The sequence below is a fragment of the Tympanuchus pallidicinctus genome, unplaced genomic scaffold (assembly GCF_026119805.1).
Source record: "Tympanuchus pallidicinctus isolate F22 unplaced genomic scaffold, pur_lepc_1.0 scaffold20, whole genome shotgun sequence".
Taxonomy (NCBI): Eukaryota; Metazoa; Chordata; class Aves; order Galliformes; family Phasianidae; genus Tympanuchus; species Tympanuchus pallidicinctus.
In genome coordinates this window covers 9,507,858-9,532,532 of record NW_026294722.1, presented here as the reverse complement: position 1 = coordinate 9,532,532, position 24,675 = coordinate 9,507,858, and the positions used below count along the sequence as shown (strand labels likewise).

Genomic DNA, 24,675 nt, shown 5'->3' with positions numbered 1-24,675 from the left:
TCAGATCTTTGAGTACCTTTGGAAGAATCTCTTTGGTCCTCATCGACATATATGCATCCTGCTGGAAAAGCAAATTTCAACAAGGTTGGGGTTGGCCAGGAGTTTATTGTTAATGCAGTGACAGCCTTCAAACTCAGAGGCTCTGGTGATCCCAGAACCCATCACTGGTGCTGAATCAAAGTCGGCATTAAGTAGGCACTGCTTTGTCAGCAACCCTATTTGCAAGTAGCAATCCTCATTAAGTAATAGATCAATATTATCTCTGGTCTTCCTTTTACTGATAATATATATTAAAAAGCCCTTTATAATAAAGAGAGGTAGTACTTAAAAGAAAAGATCACTTACAGACTTCAATGCCTTGAAAACAAATTCCCAAAATGAGTTAGTAACTAGTTAACAAGTTCCATGAGTAGCCTGTAGTCTGCTTTCCCCATATTCAGGGATGAAGTTTTGGTGGCAAGGATTGTTCCTGTCACCAAAGACAGCCACTGACCACCACATAACACACGAGTCCTTCTTTTTAACAGCAACAAATCTCTAAGCATCGTTCCCAGTCAGACCCCTTATACCTGTACTAATCGGTGTGGGACTCGTGGAGAACAATGGATCCTCCTCCAGCTACAAGGATTCCTAAGGAGCTTCTTGCTTCACAGGAGCAGCAGCAATATGGAACTGATGGACACTGACAGCCCAGATGGCAAAATCAAGCCCATAGATCTGGATCTTGCTCTGGAAGAATAACTGATGGAAGTGGATCCATCTCCAATGGATGACTCCCAAGAACTCTTGAGGTAGCTTCCCACACAGCCGTCCAGCAATGTGCCCCAGCAGCGGGGAGCTGCTCCTCTCCACCCTCCCCTCCCCAGCCGTGGGGACGCTGCCTCTGCCCTCCGTCCCTGGGCCATGGCTGAAGAACCAGCTTTTCACACACACACTTCTCTCCTAGGAGTCAATGCTGGTACGGGGAAATACAGTATTTCTATTTTGTTGTTCCAAGTATGTACAACACGCAGCACTGCTGTATCAGGTAAACATGTGCACAAGGGAAGATGAGGCGTGGGCTCATAGAAAGCAGTCCAATGGAAATCAAAAGGACTTTCTCTTTCAGAGTTCCCCTATCTTTATTTGTAGAAGTTATCCAATAATTTCTTTAATTACATCGCATACTTCTGAGTCCATTCCCGAGCTATTCTGTTGTACTTTTCTCTGTTTTGTAGATCCATGCAATCTCAGGCACTAAAGGATCATCTGGATTGGGATCACACAACAGATAACAAAATGGACAAAAGTACTTTTGAAATAGTTAGTGCCGGGGACCACTGTGATCGTAGAATATCAAGACAAATGCTGCCATTACTGTTAATATTTGGATGATAGATTCTTGTTGTAAATGCAACCTTAGGTGGTTTGAAGGGATAATCTGTTGGGAAGTGAATTGTCAAGAAAAATACTCCACCTTGATAGGGACTGTCGTTTGGTCCCATTATTGTAGCTTGCCAATGTCTTGCCTGTCATCACCGACAGGCCCTGCTGAACACTGTGCTGGAGGATCACGTGCCAGATCATTCAACTCCTTGTGGATTCTCTTCAGCGCCATTGTGTGCGCGGTGCGAGGCCCCTGCCAGCTGCCAGGCCCCTGCCAGCTGCTTGGAAACCCCTCCTCAGGAGACCTGTGTTGGTGAACCCAACTTCCAAACCTACTTTGCCATCCTTGGTGACGAGGCCCCTCTTCTTCAGGTTCTGCACGTTGTCTTTGCGGTTGTGGTACTCCTGCAGATGTGGGTCATGCAGGCTGTTGTGTTCTGTGAGGCTGCAGTCTTCTAGTTTAATGTGACCTCTTCAAATTCCCAAGACCATCGAAAAATAATTGAGAAGGGTCTCACAATGGCATCAGTCAGATCTTTGAGTACCTTTGGAAGAATCTCTTTGGTCCTCATCGACATATATGCATCCTGCTGGAAAAGCAAATTTCAACAAGGTTGGGGTTGGCCAGGAGTTTATTGTTAATGCAGTGACAGCCTTCAAACTCAGAGGCTCTGGTGATCCCAGAACCCATCACTGGTGCTGAATCAAAGTCGGCATTAAGTAGGCACTGCTTTGTCAGCAACCCTATTTGCAAGTAGCAATCCTCATTAAGTAATAGATCAATATTATCTCTGGTCTTCCTTTTACTGATAATATATATTAAAAAGCCCTTTATAATAAAGAGAGGTAGTACTTAAAGAAAAGATCACTTACAGACTTCAATGCCTTGAAAACAAGTTCCCAAAATGAGTTAGTAACTAGTTAACAAGTTCCATGAGTAGCCTGTAGTCTGCTTTCCCCATATTCAGGGATGAAGTTTTGGTGGCAAGGATTGTTCCTGTCACCAAAGACAGCCACTGACCACCACATAACACACGAGTCCTTCTTTTTAACAGCAACAAATATCTAAGCATCGTTCCAGTCAGACCCCTTATACCTGTACTAATCGGTGTGGGACTCGTGGAGAACAAATGGATCCTCCTCCAGCTACAAGGATTCCTAAGGAGCTTCTTGCTTCACAGGAGCAGCAGCAATATGGAACTGATGGACACTGACAGCCCAGATGGCAAAATCAAGCCCATAGATCTGGATCTTGCTCTGGAAGAATAACTGATGGAAGTGGATCCATCTCCAATGGATGACTCCCAAGAACTCTTGAGGTAGCTTCCCACACAGCTGTCCAGCAATGTGCCCCAGCAGCGGGGAGCTGCTCCTCTCCACTCTCCCCTCCCCAGCCGTGGGGACGCTGCCTCTGCCCTCCGTCCCTGGGCCATGGCTGAAGAACCAGCTTTTCACACACACACTTCTCTCCTAGGAGTCAATGCTGGTACGGGGAAATACAGTATTTCTATTTTGTTGTTCCAAGTATGTACAACACGCAGCACTGCTGTATCAGGTAAACATGTGCACAAGGGAAGATGAGGCGTGGGCTCATAGAAAGCAGTCCAATGGAAATCAAAAGGACTTTCTCTTTCAGAGTTCCCCTATCTTTATTTGTAGAAGTTATCCAATAATTTCTTTAATTACATCGCATACTTCTGAGTCCATTCCCGAGCTATTCTGTTGTACTTTTCTCTGTTTTGTAGATCCATGCAATCTCAGGCACTAAAGGATCATCTGGATTGGGATCACACAACAGATAACAAAATGGACAAAAGTACTTTTGAAATAGTTAGTGCCGGGGACCACTGTGATCGTAGAATATCAAGACAAATGCTGCCATTACTGTTAATATTTGGATGATAGATTCTTGTTGTAAATGCAACCTTAGGTGGTTTGAAGGGATAATCTGTTGGGAAGTGAATTGTCAAGAAAAATACTCCACCTTGATAGGGACTGTCGTTTGGTCCCATTATTGTAGCTTGCCAATGTCTTGCCTGTCATCACCGACAGGCCCTGCTGAACACTGTGCTGGAGGATCACGTGCCAGATCATTCAACTCCTTGTGGATTCTCTTCAGCGCCATTGTGTGCGCGGTGCGAGGCCCCTGCCAGCTGCTTGGAAACCCCTCCTCAGGAGACCTGTGTTGGTGAACCCAACTTCCAAACCTACTTTGCCATCCTTGGTGACGAGGCCCCTCTTCTTCAGGTTCTGCACGTTGTCTTTGCGGTTGTGGTACTCCTGCAGATGTGGGTCATGCAGGCTGTTGTGTTCTGTGAGGCTGCAGTCTTCTAGTTTAATGTGACCTCTTCAAATTCCCAAGACCATCGAAAAATAATTGAGAGGGGTCTCACAATGGCATCAGTCAGATCTTTGAGTACCTTTGGAAGAATCTCTTTGGTCCTCATCGACATATATGCATCCTGCTGGAAAAGCAAATTTCAACAAGGTTGGGGTTGGCCAGGAGTTTATTGTTAATGCAGTGACAGCCTTCAAACTCAGAGGCTCTGGTGATCCCAGAACCCATCACTGGTGCTGAATCAAAGTCGGCATTAAGTAGGCACTGCTTTGTCAGCAACCCTATTTGCAAGTAGCAATCCTCATTAAGTAATAGATCAATATTATCTCTGGTCTTCCTTTTACTGATAATATATATTAAAAAGCCCTTTATAATAAAGAGAGGTAGTACTTAAAGAAAAGATCACTTACAGACTTCAATGCCTTGAAAACAAGTTCCCAAAATGAGTTAGTAACTAGTTAACAAGTTCCATGAGTAGCCTGTAGTCTGCTTTCCCCATATTCAGGGATGAAGTTTTGGTGGCAAGGATTGTTCCTGTCACCAAAGACAGCCACTGACCACCACATAACACACGAGTCCTTCTTTTTAACAGCAACAAATATCTAAGCATCGTTCCAGTCAGACCCCTTATACCTGTACTAATCGGTGTGGGACTCGTGGAGAACAAATGGATCCTCCTCCAGCTACAAGGATTCCTAAGGAGCTTCTTGCTTCACAGGAGCAGCAGCAATATGGAACTGATGGACACTGACAGCCCAGATGGCAAAATCAAGCCCATAGATCTGGATCTTGCTCTGGAAGAATAACTGATGGAAGTGGATCCATCTCCAATGGATGACTCCCAAGAACTCTTGAGGTAGCTTCCCACACAGCTGTCCAGCAATGTGCCCCAGCAGCGGGGAGCTGCTCCTCTCCACCCTCCCCTCCCCAGCCGTGGGGACGCTGCCTCTGCCCTCCGTCCCTGGGCCATGGCTGAAGAACCAGCTTTTCACACACACACTTCTCTCCTAGGAGTCAATGCTGGTACGGGGAAATACAGTATTTCTATTTTGTTGTTCCAAGTATGTACAACACGCAGCACTGCTGTATCAGGTAAACATGTGCACAAGGGAAGATGAGGCGTGGGCTCATAGAAAGCAGTCCAATGGAAATCAAAAGGACTTTCTCTTTCAGAGTTCCCCTGTCTTTATTTGTAGAAGTTATCCAATAATTTCTTTAATTACATCGCATACTTCTGAGTCCATTCCCGAGCTATTCTGTTGTACTTTTCTCTGTTTTGTAGATCCATGCAATCTCAGGCACTAAAGGATCATCTGGATTGGGATCACACAACAGATAACAAAATGGACAAAAGTACTTTTGAAATAGTTAGTGCCGGGGACCACTGTGATCGTAGAATATCAAGACAAATGCTGCCATTACTGTTAATATTTGGATGATAGATTCTTGTTGTAAATGCAACCTTAGGTGGTTTGAAGGGATAATCTGTTGGGAAGTGAATTGTCAAGAAAAATACTCCACCTTGATAGGGACTGTCGTTTGGTCCCATTATTGTAGCTTGCCAATGTCTTGCCTGTCATCACCGACAGGCCCTGCTGAACACTGTGCTGGAGGATCACGTGCCAGATCATTCAACTCCTTGTGGATTCTCTTCAGCGCCATTGTGTGCGCGGTGCGAGGCCCCTGCCAGCTGCTTGGAAACCCCTCCTCAGGAGACCTGTGTTGGTGAACCCAACTTCCAAACCTACTTTGCCATCCTTGGTGACGAGGCCCCTCTTCTTCAGGTTCTGCACGTTGTCTTTGCGGTTGTGGTACTCCTGCAGATGTGGGTCATGCAGGCTGTTGTGTTCTGTGAGGCTGCAGTCTTCTAGTTTAATGTGACCTCTTCAAATTCCCAAGACCATCGAAAAATAATTGAGAAGGGTCTCACAATGGCATCAGTCAGATCTTTGAGTACCTTTGGAAGAATCTCTTTGGTCCTCATCGACATATATGCATCCTGCTGGAAAAGCAAATTTCAACAAGGTTGGGGTTGGCCAGGAGTTTATTGTTAATGCAGTGACAGCCTTCAAACTCAGAGGCTCTGGTGATCCCAGAACCCATCACTGGTGCTGAATCAAAGTCGGCATTAAGTAGGCACTGCTTTGTCAGCAACCCTATTTGCAAGTAGCAATCCTCATTAAGTAATAGATCAATATTATCTCTGGTCTTCCTTTTACTGATAATATATATTAAAAAGCCCTTTATAATAAAGAGAGGTAGTACTTAAAAGAAAAGATCACTTACAGACTTCAATGCCTTGAAAACAAGTTCCCAAAATGAGTTAGTAACTAGTTAACAAGTTCCATGAGTAGCCTGTAGTCTGCTTTCCCCATATTCAGGGATGAAGTTTTGGTGGCAAGGATTGTTCCTGTCACCAAAGACAGCCACTGACCACCACATAACACACGAGTCCTTCTTTTTAACAGCAACAAATATCTAAGCATCGTTCCAGTCAGACCCCTTATACCTGTACTAATCGGTGTGGGACTCGTGGAGAACAAATGGATCCTCCTCCAGCTACAAGGATTCCTAAGGAGCTTCTTGCTTCACAGGAGCAGCAGCAATATGGAACTGATGGACACTGACAGCCCAGATGGCAAAATCAAGCCCATAGATCTGGATCTTGCTCTGGAAGAATAACTGATGGAAGTGGATCCATCTCCAATGGATGACTCCCAAGAACTCTTGAGGTAGCTTCCCACACAGCTGTCCAGCAATGTGCCCCAGCAGCGGGGAGCTGCTCCTCTCCACCCTCCCCTCCCCAGCCGTGGGGACGCTGCCTCTGCCCTCTGTCCCTGGGCCATGGCTGAAGAACCAGCTTTTCACACACACACTTCTCTCCTAGGAGTCAATGCTGGTACGGGGAAATACAGTATTTCTATTTTGTTGTTCCAAGTATGTGCAACACGCAGCACTGCTGTATCAGGTAAACATGTGCACAAGGGAAGATGAGGCGTGGGCTCATAGAAAGCAGTCCAATGGAAATCAAAAGGACTTTCTCTTTCAGAGTTCCCCTGTCTTTATTTGTAGAAGTTATCCAATAATTTCTTTAATTACATCGCATACTTCTGAGTCCATTCCCGAGCTATTCTGTTGTACTTTTCTCTGTTTTGTAGATCCATGCAATCTCAGGCACTAAAGGATCATCTGGATTGGGATCACACAACAGATAACAAAATGGACAAAAGTACTTTTGAAATAGTTAGTGCCGGGGACCACTGTGATCGTAGAATATCAAGACAAATGCTGCCATTACTGTTAATATTTGGATGATAGATTCTTGTTGTAAATGCAACCTTAGGTGGTTTGAAGGGATAATCTGTTGGGAAGTGAATTGTCAAGAAAAATACTCCACCTTGATAGGGACTGTCGTTTGGTCCCATTATTGTAGCTTGCCAATGTCTTGCCTGTCATCACCGACAGGCCCTGCTGAACACTGTGCTGGAGGATCACGTGCCAGATCATTCAACTCCTTGTGGATTCTCTTCAGCGCCATTGTGTGCGCGGTGCGAGGCCCCTGCCAGCCGCCAGGCCCCTGCCAGCTGCTTGGAAACCCCTCCTCAGGAGACCTGTGTTGGTGAACCCAACTTCCAAACCTACTTTGCCATCCTTGGTGACGAGGCCCCTCTTCTTCAGGTTCTGCACGTTGTCTTTGCGGTTGTGGTACTCCTGCAGATATGGGTCATGCAGGCTGTTGTGTTCTGTGAGGCTGCAGTCTTCTAGTTTAATGTGACCTCTTCAAATTCCCAAGACCATCGAAAAATAATTGAGAGGGGTCTCACAATGGCATCAGTCAGATCTTTGAGTACCTTTGGAAGAATCTCTTTGGTCCTCATCGACATATATGCATCCTGCTGGAAAAGCAAATTTCAACAAGGTTGGGGTTGGCCAGGAGTTTATTGTTAATGCAGTGACAGCCTTCAAACTCAGAGGCTCTGGTGATCCCAGAACCCATCACTGGTGCTGAATCAAAGTCGGCATTAAGTAGGCACTGCTTTGTCAGCAACCCTATTTGCAAGGGGGCAATCCTCATTAAGTAATAGATCAATATTATCTCTGGTCTTCCTTTTACTGATAATATATATTAAAAAGCCCTTTATAATAAAGAGAGGTAGTACTTAAAAGAAAAGATCACTTACAGACTTCAATGCCTTGAAAACAAGTTCCCAAAATGAGTTAGTAACTAGTTAACAAGTTCCATGAGTAGCCTGTAGTCTGCTTTCCCCATATTCAGGGATGAAGTTTTGGTGGCAAGGATTGTTCCTGTCACCAAAGACAGCCACTGACCACCACATAACACACGAGTCCTTCTTTTTAACAGCAACAAATCTCTAAGCATCGTTCCAGTCAGACCCCTTATACCTGTACTAATCGGTGTGGGACTCGTGGAGAACAATGGATCCTCCTCCAGCTACAAGGATTCCTAAGGAGCTTCTTGCTTCACAGGAGCAGCAGCAATATGGAACTGATGGACACTGACAGCCCAGATGGCAAAATCAAGCCCATAGATCTGGATCTTGCTCTGGAAGAATAACTGATGGAAGTGGATCCATCTCCAATGGATGACTCCCAAGAACTCTTGAGGTAGCTTCCCACACAGCTGTCCAGCAATGTGCCCCAGCAGCGGGGAGCTGCTCCTCTCCACCCTCCCCTCCCCAGCCGTGGGGACGCTGCCTCTGCCCTCCGTCCCTGGGCCATGGCTGAAGAACCAGCTTTTCACACACACACTTCTCTCCTAGGAGTCAATGCTGGTACGGGGAAATACAGTATTTCTATTTTGTTGTTCCAAGTATGTACAACACGCAGCACTGCTGTATCAGGTAAACATGTGCACAAGGGAAGATGAGGCGTGGGCTCATAGAAAGCAGTCCAATGGAAATCAAAAGGACTTTCTCTTTCAGAGTTCCCCTGTCTTTATTTGTAGAAGTTATCCAATAATTTCTTTAATTACATCGCATACTTCTGAGTCCATTCCCGAGCTATTCTGTTGTACTTTTCTCTGTTTTGTAGATCCATGCAATCTCAGGCACTAAAGGATCATCTGGATTGGGATCACACAACAGATAACAAAATGGACAAAAGTACTTTTGAAATAGTTAGTGCCGGGGACCACTGTGATCGTAGAATATCAAGACAAATGCTGCCATTACTGTTAATATTTGGATGATAGATTCTTGTTGTAAATGCAACCTTAGGTGGTTTGAAGGGATAATCTGTTGGGAAGTGAATTGTCAAGAAAAATACTCCACCTTGATAGGGACTGTCGTTTGGTCCCATTATTGTAGCTTGCCAATGTCTTGCCTGTCATCACCGACAGGCCCTGCTGAACACTGTGCTGGAGGATCACGTGCCAGATCATTCAACTCCTTGTGGATTCTCTTCAGCGCCATTGTGTGCGCGGTGCGAGGCCCCTGCCAGCTGCTTGGAAACCCCTCCTCAGGAGACCTGTGTTGGTGAACCCAACTTCCAAACCTACTTTGCCATCCTTGGTGACGAGGCCCCTCTTCTTCAGGTTCTGCACGTTGTCTTTGCGGTTGTGGTACTCCTGCAGATGTGGGTCATGCAGGCTGTTGTGTTCTGTGAGGCTGCAGTCTTCTAGTTTAATGTGACCTCTTCAAATTCCAAGACCATCGAAAAATAATTGAGAAGGGTCTCACAATGGCATCAGTCAGATCTTTGAGTACCTTTGGAAGAATCTCTTTGGTCCTCATCGACATATATGCATCCTGCTGGAAAAGCAAATTTCAACAAGGTTGGGGTTGGCCAGGAGTTTATTGTTAATGCAGTGACAGCCTTCAAAGTCAGAGGCTCTGGTGATCCCAGAACCCATCACTGGTGCTGAATCAAAGTCGGCATTAAGTAGGCACTGCTTTGTCAGCAACCCTATTTGCAAGTAGCAATCCTCATTAAGTAATAGATCAATATTATCTCTGGTCTTCCTTTTACTGATAATATATATTAAAAAGTCCTTTATAATAAAGAGAGGTAGTACTTAAAAGAAAAGATCACTTACAGACTTCAATGCCTTGAAAACAAGTTCCCAAAATGAGTTAGTAACTAGTTAACAAGTTCCATGAGTAGCCTGTAGTCTGCTTTCCCCATATTCAGGGATGAAGTTTTGGTGGCAAGGATTGTTCCTGTCACCAAAGACAGCCACTGACCACCACATAACACACGAGTCCTTCTTTTTAACAGCAACAAATATCTAAGCATCGTTCCAGTCAGACCCCTTATACCTGTACTAATCGGTGTGGGACTCGTGGAGAACAAATGGATCCTCCTCCAGCTACAAGGATTCCTAAGGAGCTTCTTGCTTCACAGGAGCAGCAGCAATATGGAACTGATGGACACTGACAGCCCAGATGGCAAAATCAAGCCCATAGATCTGGATCTTGCTCTGGAAGAATAACTGATGGAAGTGGATCCATCTCCAATGGATGACTCCCAAGAACTCTTGAGGTAGCTTCCCACACAGCTGTCCAGCAATGTGCCCCAGCAGCGGGGAGCTGCTCCTCTCCACCCTCCCCTCCCCAGCCGTGGGGACGCTGCCTCTGCCCTCCGTCCCTGGGCCATGGCTGAAGAACCAGCTTTTCACACACACACTTCTCTCCTAGGAGTCAATGCTGGTACGGGGAAATACAGTATTTCTATTTTGTTGTTCCAAGTATGTACAACACGCAGCACTGCTGTATCAGGTAAACATGTGCACAAGGGAAGATGAGCCCCTGCCAGCTGCTTGGAAACCCCTCCTCAGGAGACCTGTGTTGGTGAACCCAACTTCCAAACCATCCTTGGTGACGAGGCCCCTCTGCTTCTTTTTCAGACGTTGCTCTGAATTCACAATGCCCAGGGAGCTGTGTTTTTGTTTTTGAGGCAGCAGCAGTACGGATGCTTCTGTGGAGTTCGTAGCCTTCCCTGCCCAGCTCAGGTTTGGGCAACTTCTCAGGGAGCTTCACTGCACATCCTGTGCTCGGTGAGTCTCCCTGAAGTTTGTGCTGCATCAAAGCCACATTCCTCAGTCTGCGTTGGCCAGCCTGGAGATTATGGCATGTAGGAGAAGGCCAGCTGGTTTGTGAGGCTCCATGGGGCTGGCTTTCTTGACCACAATGTATTCCACGGGCCGGAGCTCGTCAGTGCTTGCCATTGATCTGAGGGCACATTTCTTCAAGTTGGACATCTCCTGAAGAAACATTTCCTGGAAGGGAACAGCAGGTTTAGGCTCGGCCTTGTCTCGGAAAGTGCTTGCCACGCTGCAGGCTGATGCTTTACGCCAACGAGGGCCAGCACTCTGCTTCAGCCATGCAGTGAGGGCAGAAGAGAAGAGCTGCCTCAGTGCTCTGTTTGCAAGCAAGCAGCTTTCCAGGTCACCTGCACGTCAGCACGCTGTGCTAGCTCAGCTCTGAGCTGTGTTGTCCTTTCCATGCCTCCATGCCTGCACCACCAGCCCGGCCCTCACCTTTTCTGCATTCCCCATCTCCCTCAGACCCATCAAGTCAAGCCCGTGCCCTCGGTGCCGTGCCACTGACACGTGCCCGCCAACAGCACGTTTGGCCTACCTCTTGGTGAGGGTGTTTTTAATAGTTTTGATAGTTTTTAACCACACTGGTGTACTGTTATGTCTCTAGCGCGTCCTCAGAGTCCAGAGACTTCCCCACATGCTGATACACCTGAAAGCAGCATCGAGCCCATGGAGATGCACATCCTGCTAGAGGAGGAACCCATGGATGTGCATCCACCTCCATCGAGGCAGACAGGCACCCCAACATCGTGTCTGCATGGAGACGCTGCTACATCCACCGGCAGCACACCAGGGGCTCTCGATTTCCACCCTGGCCCTGAAATGTCACTACCTGCCAGAGAGCCCTGCGCCAGCTGCTGCTCCCTGCCGCCCTTTCTTCCCCGTCCTCCATCCTCATCCTTCCCCAAGAGCTCTCATCTCTTCTTTCCCGAGCTCTGAGGAATCGGGAAGGACCGGGACTGCCGTGCCATAAGCTGCTGTGCTGATAGGAGACAAGTCCAGCGGATGGCCCTGAGCTCCTCGCAGCCTCACGTGAGCCCCGAGAAGGAGGCGGGACTGGGACTGGTGTCCCGTGAGCTGCTGCACCAGCACAGCCGGAGGAGCCCAGCGATGGCGCTGAGCTCCCTGCGGCCTCCAGCGGTGTCACAGAAGCTTCAGAGGTGGCTGTTCCTTTGGGGAAGCGGAGGACTTTGGTTAGGACGGGAAGAAGGGCTGAAGTGCAGCACGAAGGTTCATAACAGTTGTTCCGTTAGGACTTTTGTGTCAACATTGCGCCTCCGCGGCTGCACGAACCGCCGCGGCCCGACGGCAGCAGCAGCACCGCTGCGAAAGCCGCGGCCGGGGCGGGAAGCGGAGCTCAGGCTGCGGAATGGAGGGGAGGAGGCGGGGCATCTCGGAAACATCCAGAACGTGGATCTGTAGACGGAGCTGCCGGGGGCGCGCAGTTCTGCCGCTCCTTAAACGGTTCCGCGACGTGGAACCAGAAGGGGGAGCTGGCCTCTTGGTCTGCTTGTCTGCTGCCCGATGGAGGCCGAAGGAGCCGGGCAGTGCTGGTGATGGACAGCACTCCTCCCTCCTGGGAGGCTGTGAGGGTGCTTTGTCAGAGGCTTCCCTTGCTCTGGTTTGCCTGCTTTGAAAGTTATTCCAGTGACGGACTGCTCCCACAGCCTGGCTGCTGGCCTTGGCTCAGGTGCACTGGCTCTGCTGGATTCCAGTCATAGAATCATAGAATCATAGAATCACCAAGGTTGGAAAAGACCTAAAAGATCACCCAGTCCAACCGTTCACCTATTCCCAATAGCTCCTACTAAACCGTGTCCCTCAACACAACATCCAGCCTTTCCTTGAACACCCCCAGGCTCGGTGATTCCACCACCTCCCTGGGCATTTTTTTATTCTTTTTTTTTAATTATTATTATTTTTTTGTTATTTTTTTGTTTTTTTGTTATTTTTTTGTTTATGTGTGTACTTGTTTTATTCCTAATTTGAGTCATCTTGGGATACCAAATGTATTTCTACGTAAGGTGATTTGACAGAACCGTTGACCTCATTTCAAGATATCCACTGATTGATTTTCCATTCAACAGCAATATTGAATGTTAAAAGGAACATAAAACAAGCATGCACACAATTGTACAGTTTTCTCAGATGTCTATTTCCTTATTTGTGGGTAGCGCATTGAACAGTTAAATACATTTAAGTAATGTTTAAGTGACTGCGCTAGTGCAGACTCGTAACTAGACGGGTAACCAATTTAACTAGAAACCAGCTAACAAGTAACTGCCTAAATACAAATACAGCTCTTGTACTCGTTTTGGGAAAAAGCCTGCTGGTCACATTGGAAATACGTTTTAAGGCCAAATTCTTCTGATATCCCTTCTCTGCAGCAGTTTCTTCACCTTTTTAAGCTTCCAATTCCAGACCTAGACCAAGTTTATGGCCACCAGCATTGATGCTCTTTCCATCTATCAGGGCAGACAAAGTAAGCTTCACACCTGGCCTCAGGGTCTGGGTGTAACCCACTCCAACTAGACTAGAGTTGTTCACTTTAGCAGAGAGGGAGGCAGTGGAATCCAACTTGTATTTAGCTGCAATTCCAAAGCGAGTGCTGTTGCTAGCAGTCAGTGCTACTTCCAAGCTTTCTTCAGTATTCGCCCTGCAACATCCCAAGCCAGCCGTGCCATTTCCTGCTCCTGACTGAAACGTGGCGTCTTTGAAGGCTCTGCTCTTTTGGCACTCCTAAGCACTTCTGGACTGCTCTTCTGGGGAGCCCTCCTTGAGGAGCAGACAGCATGAGCCAGTGCCTTCTGCTTCCCTGTTACTTCTCTCAACACAGTCCCACTCTCCCCTTCAAGTCTCTCTGCTTCTTTTTCAGACATTGCTCTGAATTCACAATGCCCAGGGAGCTGTGCTTTTGTTTCTGAGGCAGCAGCAGTATGGATGCTTCTGTGGAGTTCATAGCCTTCCCTGCCCAGCTCAGGTTTGGGCAACTTCTCAGGGAGCTTCACTGCACGTCCTGTGCTTGGTGAGACTCCCTGAAGTTTGTGCTGCATCAAAGCCACATTCCTCAGTCTGCGTTGACCAGTCTGGGGATTATGGCATGTAGGAGCAGGGCCAGCTGGTTTGTGAGGCTTCATGGGGCTGGCTTTCTTGCCCACAGTGTATTCCACAGGACCAGGTCGGAGCTTGTCAGTGCTTGCCACTGGTCTGTGGGCAGATTTCTTCAATTTGGAGGTCTCCTGAAGAAACATTTCCTGGAAGGGAACAGCAGGTTTAGGCTCGGTCTTGTCTCGGAAAGTGCTTGCCACGCTGCAGGCTGATGCTTTACGCCAACGAGGGCCAGCACTCTGCTTCAGCCATGCAGTGAGGGCAGAAGAGAAGAGCTGCCTCAGTGCTCTGTTTGCAAGCAAGCAGCTTTCCAGGTCACCTGCACGTCAGCACGCTGTGCTAGCTCAGCTCTGAGCTGAGTTGTCCCTTCCATGCCTCCATGCCTGCACCACCAGCCCGGCCCTCACCTTTTCTGCATTCCCCATCTCCCTCAGACCCATCAAGTCAAGCCCGTGCCCTCGGTGCCGTGCCACTGACACGTGCCCGCCAACACCACGTTTGGCCTACCTCTTGGTGAGGTTGTTTTTAATAGTTTTGATAGTTTTTAACCACACTGGTGTACTGTTATGTCTCTAGCGCGTCCTCAGAGTCCAGAGACTTCCCCACATGCTGATACACCTGAAAGCAGCATCGAGCCCATGGAGATGCACATCCTGCTAGAGGAGGAACCCATGGATGTGCATCCACCTCCATCGAGGCAGACAGGCACCCCAACATCGTGTCTGCATGGAGACGCTGCTACATCCACCGGCAGCACACCAGGGGCTCTCGATTTCCACCCTGGCCCTGAAATGTCACTACCTGCCAGAGAGCCCTGCGCCAGCTGCTGCTCCCTGCCGCCCTTTCTTCCCCGTCCTCCATCCTCATCCTTCCCCAAGAGCTCTCATCTCTTCTTTCCCGAGCTCTGAGGAATCGGGAAGGACCGGGACTGCCGTGCCATAAGCTGCTGCGCTGATAGGAGACAAGTCCAGCGGATGGCCCTGAGCTCCTCGCAGCCTCACGTGAGCCCCGAGAAGGAGGCGGGACTGGGACTGGTGTCCCGTGAGCTGCTGCACCAGCACAGCCGGAGGAGCCCAGCGATGGCGCTGAGCTCCCTGCGGCCTCCAGCGGTGTCACAGAAGCTTCAGAGGTGGCTGTTCCTTTGGGGAAGCGGAGGACTTTGGTTAGGACGGGAAGAAGGGCTGAAGTGCAGCACGAAGGTTCATAACAGTTGTTCCGTTAGGACTTTTGTGTCAACATTGCGCCTCCGCGGCTGCACGAACCGCCGCGGCCCGACGGCAGCAGCAGCACCGCTGCGAAAGCCGCGGCCGGGGCGGGAAGCGGAGCTCAGGCTGCGGAATGGAGGGGAGGAGGCGGGGCATCTCGGAAACATCCAGAACGTGGATCTGTAGACGGAGCTGCCGGGGGCGCGCAGTTCTGCCGCTCCTTAAACGGTTCCGCGACGTGGAACCAGAAGGGGGAGCTGGCCTCTTGGTCTGCTTGTCTGCTGCCCGATGGAGGCCGAAGGAGCCGGGCAGTGCTGGTGATGGACAGCATTCCTCCCTCCTTCTGGGAGGCTGTGAGGGTGCTTTGTCAGAGGCCTCCCTTGCTCTGGTTTGCCTGCTTTGAAAGTTATTCCAGTGACGGACTGCTCCCACAGCCTGGCTGCTGGCCTTGGCTCAGGTGCACTGGCTGTGCTGGATTCCAGTCATAGAATCATAGAATCATAGAATCACCAAGGTTGGAAAAGACCTAAAAGATCACCCAGTCCAACCGTTCACCTATTCCCAATAGCTCCTACTAAACCGTGTCCCTCAACACAACATCCAGCCTTTCCTTGAACACCCCCAGGCTCGGTGATTCCACCACCTCCCTGGGCATTTTTTTATTCTTTTTTTTTAATTATTATTATTTTTTTGTTATTTTTTTGTTTTTTTGTTATTTTTTTGTTTATGTGTGTACTTGTTTTATTCCTAATTTGAGTCATCTTGGGATACCAAATGTATTTCTACGTAAGGTGATTTGACAGAACCGTTGACCTCATTTCAAGATATCCACTGATTGATTTTCCATTCAACAGCAATATTGAATGTTAAAAGGAACATAAAACAAGCATGCACACAATTGTACAGTTTTCTCAGATGTCTATTTCCTTATTTGTGGGTAGCGCATTGAACAGTTAAATACATTTAAGTAATGTTTAAGTGACTGCGCTAGTGCAGACTCGTAACTAGACGGGTAACCAATTTAACTAGAAACCAGCTAACAAGTAACTGCCTAAATACAAATACAGCTCTTGTACTCGTTTTGGGAAAAAGCCTGCTGGTCACATTGGAAATACGTTTTAAGGCCAAATTCTTCTGATATCCCGTCTCTGCAGCAGTTTCTTCACCTTTTTAAGCTTCCAATTCCAGGCCTAGACCAAGTTTATGGCCACCAGCATTGATGCTCTTTCCATCTATCAGGGCAGACAAAGTAAGCTTCACACCTGGCCTCAGGGTCTGGGTGTAACCCACTCCAACTAGACTAGAGTTGTTCACTTTAGCAGAGAGGGAGGCAGTGGAATCCAACTTGTATTTAGCTGCAATTCCAAAGCGAGTGCTGTTGCTAGCAGTCAGTGCTACTTCCAAGCTTTCTTCAGTATTCGCTCTGCAACATCCCAAGCCAGCCGTGCCATTTCCTGCTCCTGACTGAAACGGGGCGTCTTTGAAGGCTCTGCTCTTTTGGCACTCCTAAGCACTTCTGGACTGCTCTTCTGGGGAGCCCTCCTTGAGGAGCAGACAGCATGAGCCAGTGCCTTCTGCTTCCCTGTTACTTCTCTCAACACAGTCCCACTCTCCCCTTCAAGTCTCTCTGCTTCTTTTTCAGACGTTGCTCTGAATTCACAATGCCCAGGGAGCTGTGCTTTTGTTTCTGAGGCAGCAGCAGTATGGATGCTTCTGTGGAGTTCGTAGCCTTCCCTGCCCAGCTCAGGTTTGGGCAACTTCTCAGGGAGCTTCACTGCACGTCCTGTGCTCGGTGAGTCTCCCTGAGGTTTCTGCTGCATCAAAGCCACATTCCTCAGTCTGCGTTGGCCAGCCTGGAGATTATGGCATGTAGGAGCAGGGCCAGCTGGTTTGTGAGGCTTCATGGGGCTGGCTTTCTTGACCACAATGTATTCCACGGGCTGGAGCTCGTCAGTGCTTGCCATTGATCTGAGGGCACATTTCTTCAAGTTGGACATCTCCTGAAGAAACATTTCCTGGAAGGGAACAGCAGGTTTAGGCTCGGCCTTGTCTCGGAAAGTGCTTGCCACGCTGCAGGCTGATGCTTTATGCCAACGAGGGCCAGCACTCTGCTTCAGCCATGCAGTGAGGGCAGAAGAGAAGAGCTGCCTCAGTGCTCTGTTTGCAAGCAAGCAGCTTTCCAGGTCACCTGCACGTCAGCACCCTGTGCTAGCTCAGCTCTGAGCTGAGTTGTCCTTTCCATGCCTCCATGCCTGCACCACCAGCCCGGCCCTCACCTTTTCTGCATTCCCCATCTCCCTCAGACCCATCAAGTCAAGCCCGTGCCCTCGGTGCCGTGCCACTGACACGTGCCCGCCAACAGCACGTTTGGCCTACCTCTTGGTGAGGGTGTTTTTAATAGTTCTGATAGTTTTTAACCACACTGGTGTACTGTTATGTCTCTAGCGCGTCCTCAGAGTCCAGAGACTTCCCCACATGCTGATACACCTGAAAGCAGCATCGAGCCCATGGAGATGCACATCCTGCTAGAGGAGGAACCCATGGATGTGCATCCACCTCCATCGAGGCAGACAGGCACCCCAACATCGTGTCTGCATGGAGACGCTGCTACATCCACCGGCAGCACACCAGGGGCTCTCGATTTCCACCCTGGCCCTGAAATGTCACTACCTGCCAGAGAGCCCTGCGCCAGCTGCTGCTCCCTGCCGCCCTTTCTTCCCCGTCCTCCATCCTCATCCTTCCCCAAGAGCTCTCATCTCTTCTTTCCCGAGCTCTGAGGAATCGGGAAGGACCGGGACTGCCGTGCCATAAGCTGCTGTGCTGATAGGAGACAAGTCCAGCGGATGGCCCTGAGCTCCTCGCAGCCTCACGTGAGCCCCGAGAAGGAGGCGGGACTGGGACTGGTGTCCCGTGAGCTGCTGCACCAGCACAGCCGGAGGAGCCCAGCGATGGCGCTGAGCTCCCTGCGGCCTCCAGCGGTGTCACAGAAGCTTCAGAGGTGGCTGTTCCTTTGGGGAAGCGGAGGACTTTGGTTAGGACGGGAAGAAGGGCTGAAGTGCAGCACGAAGGTTCATAACAGTTGTTCCGTTAGGACTTTTGTGTCAACATTGCGCCTCCGCGGCTGCACGAACCGCCGCGTCCCGACGGCAGCAGCAGCACCGCTGCGAAAGCCGCGGCCGGGGCGGCAAGCGGAGCTCAGGCTGCGGAATGGAGGGGAGGAGGCGGGGCATCTCGGAAACATCCAGAACGTGGATCTGTAGACGGAGCTGCCGGGGGCGCGCAGTTCTGCCGCTCCTTAAACGGTTCCGCGACGGGGAACCAGAAGGGGGAGCTGGCCTCTTGGTCTGCTTGTCTGCTGCCCGATGGAGGCCGAAGGAGCCGGGCAGTGCTGGTGATGGACAGCACTCCTCCCTCCTGGGAGGCTGTGAGGGTGCTTTGTCAGAGGCCTCCCTTGCTCTGCTTTGCCTGCTTTGAAAGTTATTCCAGTGACGGACTGCTCCCACAGCCTGGCTGCTGGCCTTGGCTCAGGTGCACTGGCTCTGCTGGATTCCAGTCATAGAATCATAGAATCATAGAATCACCAAGGTTGGAAAAGACCTAAAAGATCATCCAGTCCAACCGTTCACCTATTCCCAATAGCTCCTACTAAACCGTGTCCCTCAACACAACATCCAGCCTTTCCTTGAACACCCCCAGGCTCGGTGATTCCACCACCTCCCTGGGCATTTTTTTATTCTTTTTTTTTAATTATTATTATTTTTTTGTTATTTTTTTGTTTTTTTGTTATTTTTTTGTTTATGTGTGTACTTGTTTTATTCCTAATTTGAGTCATCTTGGGATACCAAATGTATTTCTACGTAAGGTGATTTGACAGAACCGTTGACCTCATTTCAAGATATCCACTGATTGATTTTCCATTCAACAGCAATATTGAATGTTAAAAGGAACATAAAACAAGCATGCACACAATTGTACAGTTTTCTCAGATGTCTATTTCCTTATTTGTGGGTAGCGCATTGAACAGTTAAATACATTTAAGTAATGTTTAAGTGACTGCGCTAGTGCAGACTCGTAACTAGACGGGTAACCAATTTAACTAGAAACCAGCTAACAAGTAACTGCCTAAATACAAATACAGCTCTTGTACTCGTTTTGGGAAAAAGCCTGCTGGTCACATTGGAAATACGTTTTAAGGCCAAACTCTTCTGATATCCCGTCTCTGCAGCAGTTTCTTCACCTTTTTAAGCTTCCAATTCCAGGCCTAGACCAAGTTTATGGCCACCAGCATTGATGCTCTTTCCATCTATCAGGGCAGACAAAGTAAGCTTCACACCTGGCCTCAGGGTCTGGGTGTAACCCACTCCAACTAGACTAGAGTTGTTCACTTTAGCAGAGAGGGAGGCAGTGGAATCCAACTTGTATTTAGCTGCAATTCCAAAGCGAGTGCTGTTGCTAGCAGTCAGTGCTACTTCCAAGCTTTCTTCAGTATTCGCCCTGCAACATCCCAAGCCAGCCGTGCCATTTCCTGCTCCTGACTGAAACGGGGCGTCTTTGAAGGCTCTGCTCTTTTGGCACTCCTAAGCACTTCTGGACTGCTCTTCTGGGGAGCCCTCCTTGAGGAGCAGACAGCATGAGCCAGTGCCTTCTGCTTCCCTGTTACTTCTCTCAACACACTCTCCCCCACTCTCCCCTTCAAGTCTCTCTGCTTCTTTTTCAGACGTTGCTCTGAATTCACAATGCCCAGGGAGCTGTGCTTTTGTTTCTGAGGCAGCAGCAGTATGGATGCTTCTGTGGAGTTCGTAGCCTTCCCTGCCCAGCTCAGGTTTGGGCAACTTCTCAGGGAGCTTCACTGCACATCCTGTGCTCGGTGAGTCTCCCTGAAGTTTGTGCTGCATCAAAGCCACATTCCTCAGTCTGCGTTGGCCAGCCTGGAGATTATGGCATGTAGGAGCAGGGCCAGCTGGTTTGTGAGGCTTCATGGGGCTGGCAGATGGCGACAGTAAGGATCTCCCAAATCAAAGTATGGAGAGGGCTGGTGAAGCTGGAAGAGATGCGTTGCAGAGTGTGAATGGGGAAGGAGAGAGCAGCAAAGAGACAAAGAGGCTTCACAGCTGCTCACAGACAAGGCTGGCCTCTTGCATGCCCAGCTGGAGGAGGAGCATGCTGTGTGCATTTCCCAAACAGACACGTCTGGGTTTTTCTAAGTCCTCCAAGAAGGTGAGCAGGAGAAGGCTGCACCCTCCTCCAGGAATGACCTGGTCTCCATATTTCTGGCTGTGACAGATGGGTGCCTGGCCCTGGTACCCAACAGCAGCTTTGGGCAGGGGCCAATTCATTGACACTTCAATGATTCCCTTGGATCTGCACTGAGTCTGCAGCAGGTTTGTTTGCCAAGTGGAGCCTTTGGAAAGATGACTTAATTCGTGTGGAACTAGAAGCTAAGGCTGTGATCCTGCTCTCTCCATGAATGGAGAACAGCACTTTGAAGTAAGAAAAACCCCATTTTTATTGACCTTGCACAGAGGCAAGCAATCTTGCATCTAGTTTTAGGAGAGCAATATAACCAGCTCTGACAGCCTGACCCAATAATAATAAAAAGTCCTGTCTCCTCGTAGTGCATCCTGATAGCAAAACCGGAGTGCGAATTTATCCCATAAAAATTCATCTACCATGGCTAAAGCCCTGTAAATTGAATTCTGTATTTTGGTTGTTAAATAAAAAGGAAAAAATGAAAAAAAAAAGAAAAAAAAGAAAAAAAAGAAAAAAAAAAAGAATGACAATATAATGATAGAATTGCTCAGCTTTTGCAATCGTATCTTGTTGAAACACCACCTAGAGTAATCTGAAGGGTTTGATTAAAACATGCATTTAAATGAACTATCATTTCCCATCCCATCTCTCCCACCCAGCCCTCGGGATGTAAAACATTACACAGAGGCATTTCTCCAAACAGAGATGATGAGCCTATTGCCCCTCACAGTAAAATCTTGCCCTGCTTTGGTGCTGAGCACAACCTGTGCTGTCAGCAGGCAGTGAGATGCTGCTGTGTGCCCACAGCTCTGCCCACCTTGCTGGGCTCACTGTTGCTCCCTGCATCCACTTAGGCTTGTGCTCAAACGTGCTGTGGAGAGTCTAAGATGGGATGCTCGGAAGCATAAAATCTGAGCAAAAGGAGATAAATTCTTACTAAAGTGCTTGTAGACATCAGAGAGTGAATCCCATGATTGTGCTCTGCTGAGGTCAGCTGTATTAAACTGGAACAAAACCCACTAAGTGCACTGTCTGCCTTTGACAGCAGACGGGAGGGGGCCAAATATAATGATTCTTCCTTTGGTCCCGAAAGCCTGAACACACAGCTCGTGCACTTCCTGAGACAGAGGCTGGTTTAATTGTTGCTGCTGTTGAGTTTGAATACCTTCAATGAGTTTCTTCTACAAACCTGTCCACTGCTTCTTGAGCCTGTATAAAACTTCGTATCTGTTGGCTGCCTCAGTGAGAAGTTCCACAGCAGGGTGATGCAATGTCAGAAGCCTCATTTTACCCATTCTGAGCCTTTTGGTTACTGGTTTCACAAATTATTATATTAGAAGAGACCACAGTCATTTTCAAGTTCCCTGTTTGCTTTCTGTTTCCTGTGCCTCTCAATTCTGGTTCCTGCTTCCCATCCTGGAAGGTCCCCATCTGTTTAGCTGTTCTCATTGGAAGATGTTTCATTCCCTTGATGACTTTTGCTGCTTTTCCCTGGATTTTTTTTTCAGTTCCACTTTATTCTTCTTGAAACAGAAGGAGCAGACTGTACCCAGCTGTCAGGGCGCCGGCAAGCCTTCGATTGCTGCAGTGGTGCAAAGAAGCAAAATAGATGTCCTGTTTTTAATCCTCCCATTCCTACCATTTCCTGGTAGGTTATTACTATCGCTATTGCAAATTTCCCAAACTGTTTCAGCCTCGTGACATTAAGTGCAGTTCATTATTATTTGAATCCAGTTGCATTTTAGACAGATCTCAATCCATCTTCTTCCAAGACAGCTGTTAGAAGCCCTGATTATTCCAAACCTTTAATTCTGTTTGCACGCTGTCACTGCTTCCCTGTGAGGTGCATTCCTGGGAGATGTGAATTTTGTAATAAAACACATGCATTTACAATAAATCCTTCCAGGAGTGGTATCCTGAGAATTTTCAGTTAGCTGCTGGCAGTCTGCAGCAGTGATCTCAGTGGCAGCAGCAGTAAATGAAATGGCCTTTTCACAGCTGCCTTGCACTGGAACCCACAAATAAGTCTGAGCAGTGCTCCTCAAGAGAACAGGGACGTGGACAGGCTGAGCAACAATGGTTTCTGGGATAAAGCCAGCACAAAGCTAACCTGAGTGGATCTCAGAGCTATGTTGGTCCAGTGGAGGAAGCCTGCACTGTCTCTCATTGTGCAGCTGTGGCATATTATATCTTTTATGGCACTAGACCCTCACAGCACCAAGGCTGAATGTGGGCTCTGAATCCCACTATCTCAGGGAAGGGAAAACGTGGGGACAGCAAAGCCTCTGCCCCAGCCAGGAGCATCCTTTTGTGAATGACTGCATCTCCAGCTGTGCTGAAGGCAGATGGGGGTCCTGGCTGTTCTGACACCCCCCAAGCATCGCATCCTCCAATGTGGGGAAGCTGCTGAATGCTCATCAGCTGAAAAAGCTTTGAAGAGCTGAGCTTTATCCAGTGCTGTTTTTTTTTCTTCTTCCTTCCCCTTTTTGACAGCAGCAGCAGGGACCTCTGGGGTTTTTGAAGATGGGTTTTAATCACTTACTCAATTGAAGCGCTTGCCACTTTTAGCTTTGATATTCCTTGTCATTAGCCTACTGACCTCCGGGATTAAGGTATTCATCTTCAGAAGCCGAACCAGCTTTGTTTATGCTGACGCTGGGGGTTTCTGTACCTGATTTTCCCTGTGTTGGATTCATTCCTCAGTGCTGGTCATGGGGTTCTGCTCTGCCTGGTACCCAGGGGATGCTCTGAGAGGCAGCGTCTCCCCCAGCCCCATCATCCTCTTTCTTTAACTGCTACAGATATTTAATTCCATTGATTTTAGAGTAGGATTAAAGAGGTGAATGTGTTCCTTCCTTCTGTCGACTTCAGGGAAATATGTTCTTTTAGTATACTTATCAGGGTTTTGTGCATGATCCTTATTGTTTTGTATGTCAGAAGAGCTGGGTTTAGCACTGGGATTGTGCTCTCTGCGATCCAGAGCTTGCTTTTCTCACTGCAGTAACAGCTGTAAATCCAGAGGTGTTGTCTCACATCCACCTTATGCTGGGTGCTCTGCAAGAGGCAAGTGAGGTCCAAACAGCTTAAGGTGCAAACCAGAGCAGGTAGAGCTGTCAGAGGGGAACCAGCTGCTGAAACCATTTCTAGAAAGCACAGGCTTGTAACACTGCAAACCAGCCCTGCCTCAGTCAGTTACTGGTGGAGTTGAGCATGGACAAGGGCTCATGCTTCCCACCAGCCCTTTAGGTGGTCTTGGAGCCCCTTTCCTTTGCACGGCTCTGGCTGGTATGTGGCCACGGTAAGTCTGGTTTCTCTCTGTGGAGGAAGACCATCTAACTTACTTTTTACACACCAGACATGTAGACCATCAGCTAGACGTAAATCTGGAGCAGAACTCCTCTGTCTTTGCTGTGCTTGAGGACTGGAGGGATGTTACCTCTGCCTCCATCTCTGAAAAAGAAAACTCCTTTGCGAGGATACAACATCTTGTTGCTGTAAGAACTCAAAACCCCACGGATCCAGTGCCACCACCAGCTTCTTCCTGGTTAAAGTCCCATTTTCTCTGATCCTTTCCTATCTATGCCCAAAATTGGATTAATATTCCAGATGGGACTGTGTTCTCCAGGGTCTGTTCCCTGTCTGAACTGAAGGAGCTGCCAGGCTGATCTCTGCACCTTGCCCCTCTACCAGGATCACAGTACCATAAGAGAACACCAGAATTAGCTGGAGGTCCAGAAGAGGGAATTACTGAGGGGTATTTGGGCTGTCTCTCTACAGGGATGGATGTCACCCTGCTGAGTGGAATTGACTCTTTGCTAAATGCATCATTCATGATGACATCTGTCTGCAGGGGCTGGGAACAGTGGAAAATAATGATTTTGGGGGTGATTCTTTTATTTATTCATTTTCATTTTGTGCATTATGACATTTGAGAAGGAAACCCATTCCCACTGTGAGCCACAGTGAGAGGTTGGTTTGCTCTGACCACTCGTGTGTCACCCCTAGGTCCAGGTCCCACTGTGCCAGTAGGAAGTTTTCTTCCCCAGCCCATGTCCTGTTATCCTTTAGGAGCTGAGCCAAGAAGCCTAAATGAGTTTTTACACTATTGAGCACCCGGGGAAAGTGGGGGAACCCAGGTGAGATACAGCTTTACTGGGGCTGTGGAGGGGCACAGGGATAGTGCAGGAAATGGCTCCAAAGCAGAACTGTCATTCTGGCCTGATTTTCTAAGGCCTGTGATCCTCCAAAATACAAATGTTCTGAACATTTGTTTCTCTCAGCAGGAGCCATTGTTCCTGACATATTTATCTAGCTCAGCGCTACCTTGAGATTATCACTTTTGACAGATA

The 24,675-nt window shown here is 48.4% G+C and overlaps 5 protein-coding genes and 1 long non-coding RNA gene across 6 annotated transcripts; all 6 read right to left on the bottom strand.

Annotated features, from left to right (window-relative positions):
* Positions 1-1,096: 1,096 nt before the first annotated feature.
* On the bottom strand, positions 1,097-1,609 carry LOC128081171 (ubiquitin-conjugating enzyme E2 D2-like). Its single transcript, XM_052684179.1, is given in 4 exon segments — positions 1,097-1,210; positions 1,213-1,276; positions 1,278-1,508; positions 1,511-1,609. Coding segments are annotated over 4 exon segments (438 nt in total). The 5' UTR covers positions 1,598-1,609; the 3' UTR covers positions 1,097-1,154.
* A 1,380-nt stretch (positions 1,610-2,989) lies between these two features.
* Positions 2,990-3,503, bottom strand: LOC128081167 (ubiquitin-conjugating enzyme E2 D2-like). Its single transcript, XM_052684176.1, is given in 4 exon segments — positions 2,990-3,103; positions 3,106-3,169; positions 3,171-3,401; positions 3,404-3,503. Coding segments are annotated over 4 exon segments (438 nt in total). The 5' UTR covers positions 3,491-3,503; the 3' UTR covers positions 2,990-3,047.
* Positions 3,504-4,677: 1,174 nt separating this feature from the next.
* On the bottom strand, positions 4,678-5,378 carry LOC128081169 (ubiquitin-conjugating enzyme E2 D2-like). Its single transcript, XM_052684177.1, is given in 4 exon segments — positions 4,678-4,978; positions 4,981-5,044; positions 5,046-5,276; positions 5,279-5,378. Coding segments are annotated over 4 exon segments (438 nt in total). The 5' UTR covers positions 5,366-5,378; the 3' UTR covers positions 4,678-4,922.
* A 1,405-nt stretch (positions 5,379-6,783) lies between these two features.
* On the bottom strand, positions 6,784-7,254 carry LOC128081170 (ubiquitin-conjugating enzyme E2 D2-like). The gene is given in 4 exon segments (XM_052684178.1): positions 6,784-6,854; positions 6,857-6,920; positions 6,922-7,152; positions 7,155-7,254. Coding segments are annotated over 4 exon segments (438 nt in total). The 5' UTR covers positions 7,242-7,254; the 3' UTR covers positions 6,784-6,798.
* A 1,423-nt stretch (positions 7,255-8,677) lies between these two features.
* On the bottom strand, positions 8,678-9,148 carry LOC128081172 (ubiquitin-conjugating enzyme E2 D2-like). The gene is given in 4 exon segments (XM_052684180.1): positions 8,678-8,748; positions 8,751-8,814; positions 8,816-9,046; positions 9,049-9,148. Coding segments are annotated over 4 exon segments (438 nt in total). The 5' UTR covers positions 9,136-9,148; the 3' UTR covers positions 8,678-8,692.
* A 3,599-nt stretch (positions 9,149-12,747) lies between these two features.
* Positions 12,748-16,459, bottom strand: LOC128081176 (uncharacterized). Its single transcript, XR_008207018.1, has 2 exons — positions 16,243-16,459; positions 12,748-13,162 (listed from the first exon to the last, which is right to left on the bottom strand). It is a non-coding gene; the product is annotated as an uncharacterized LOC128081176 (long non-coding RNA).
* Positions 16,460-24,675: the final 8,216 nt, after the last annotated feature.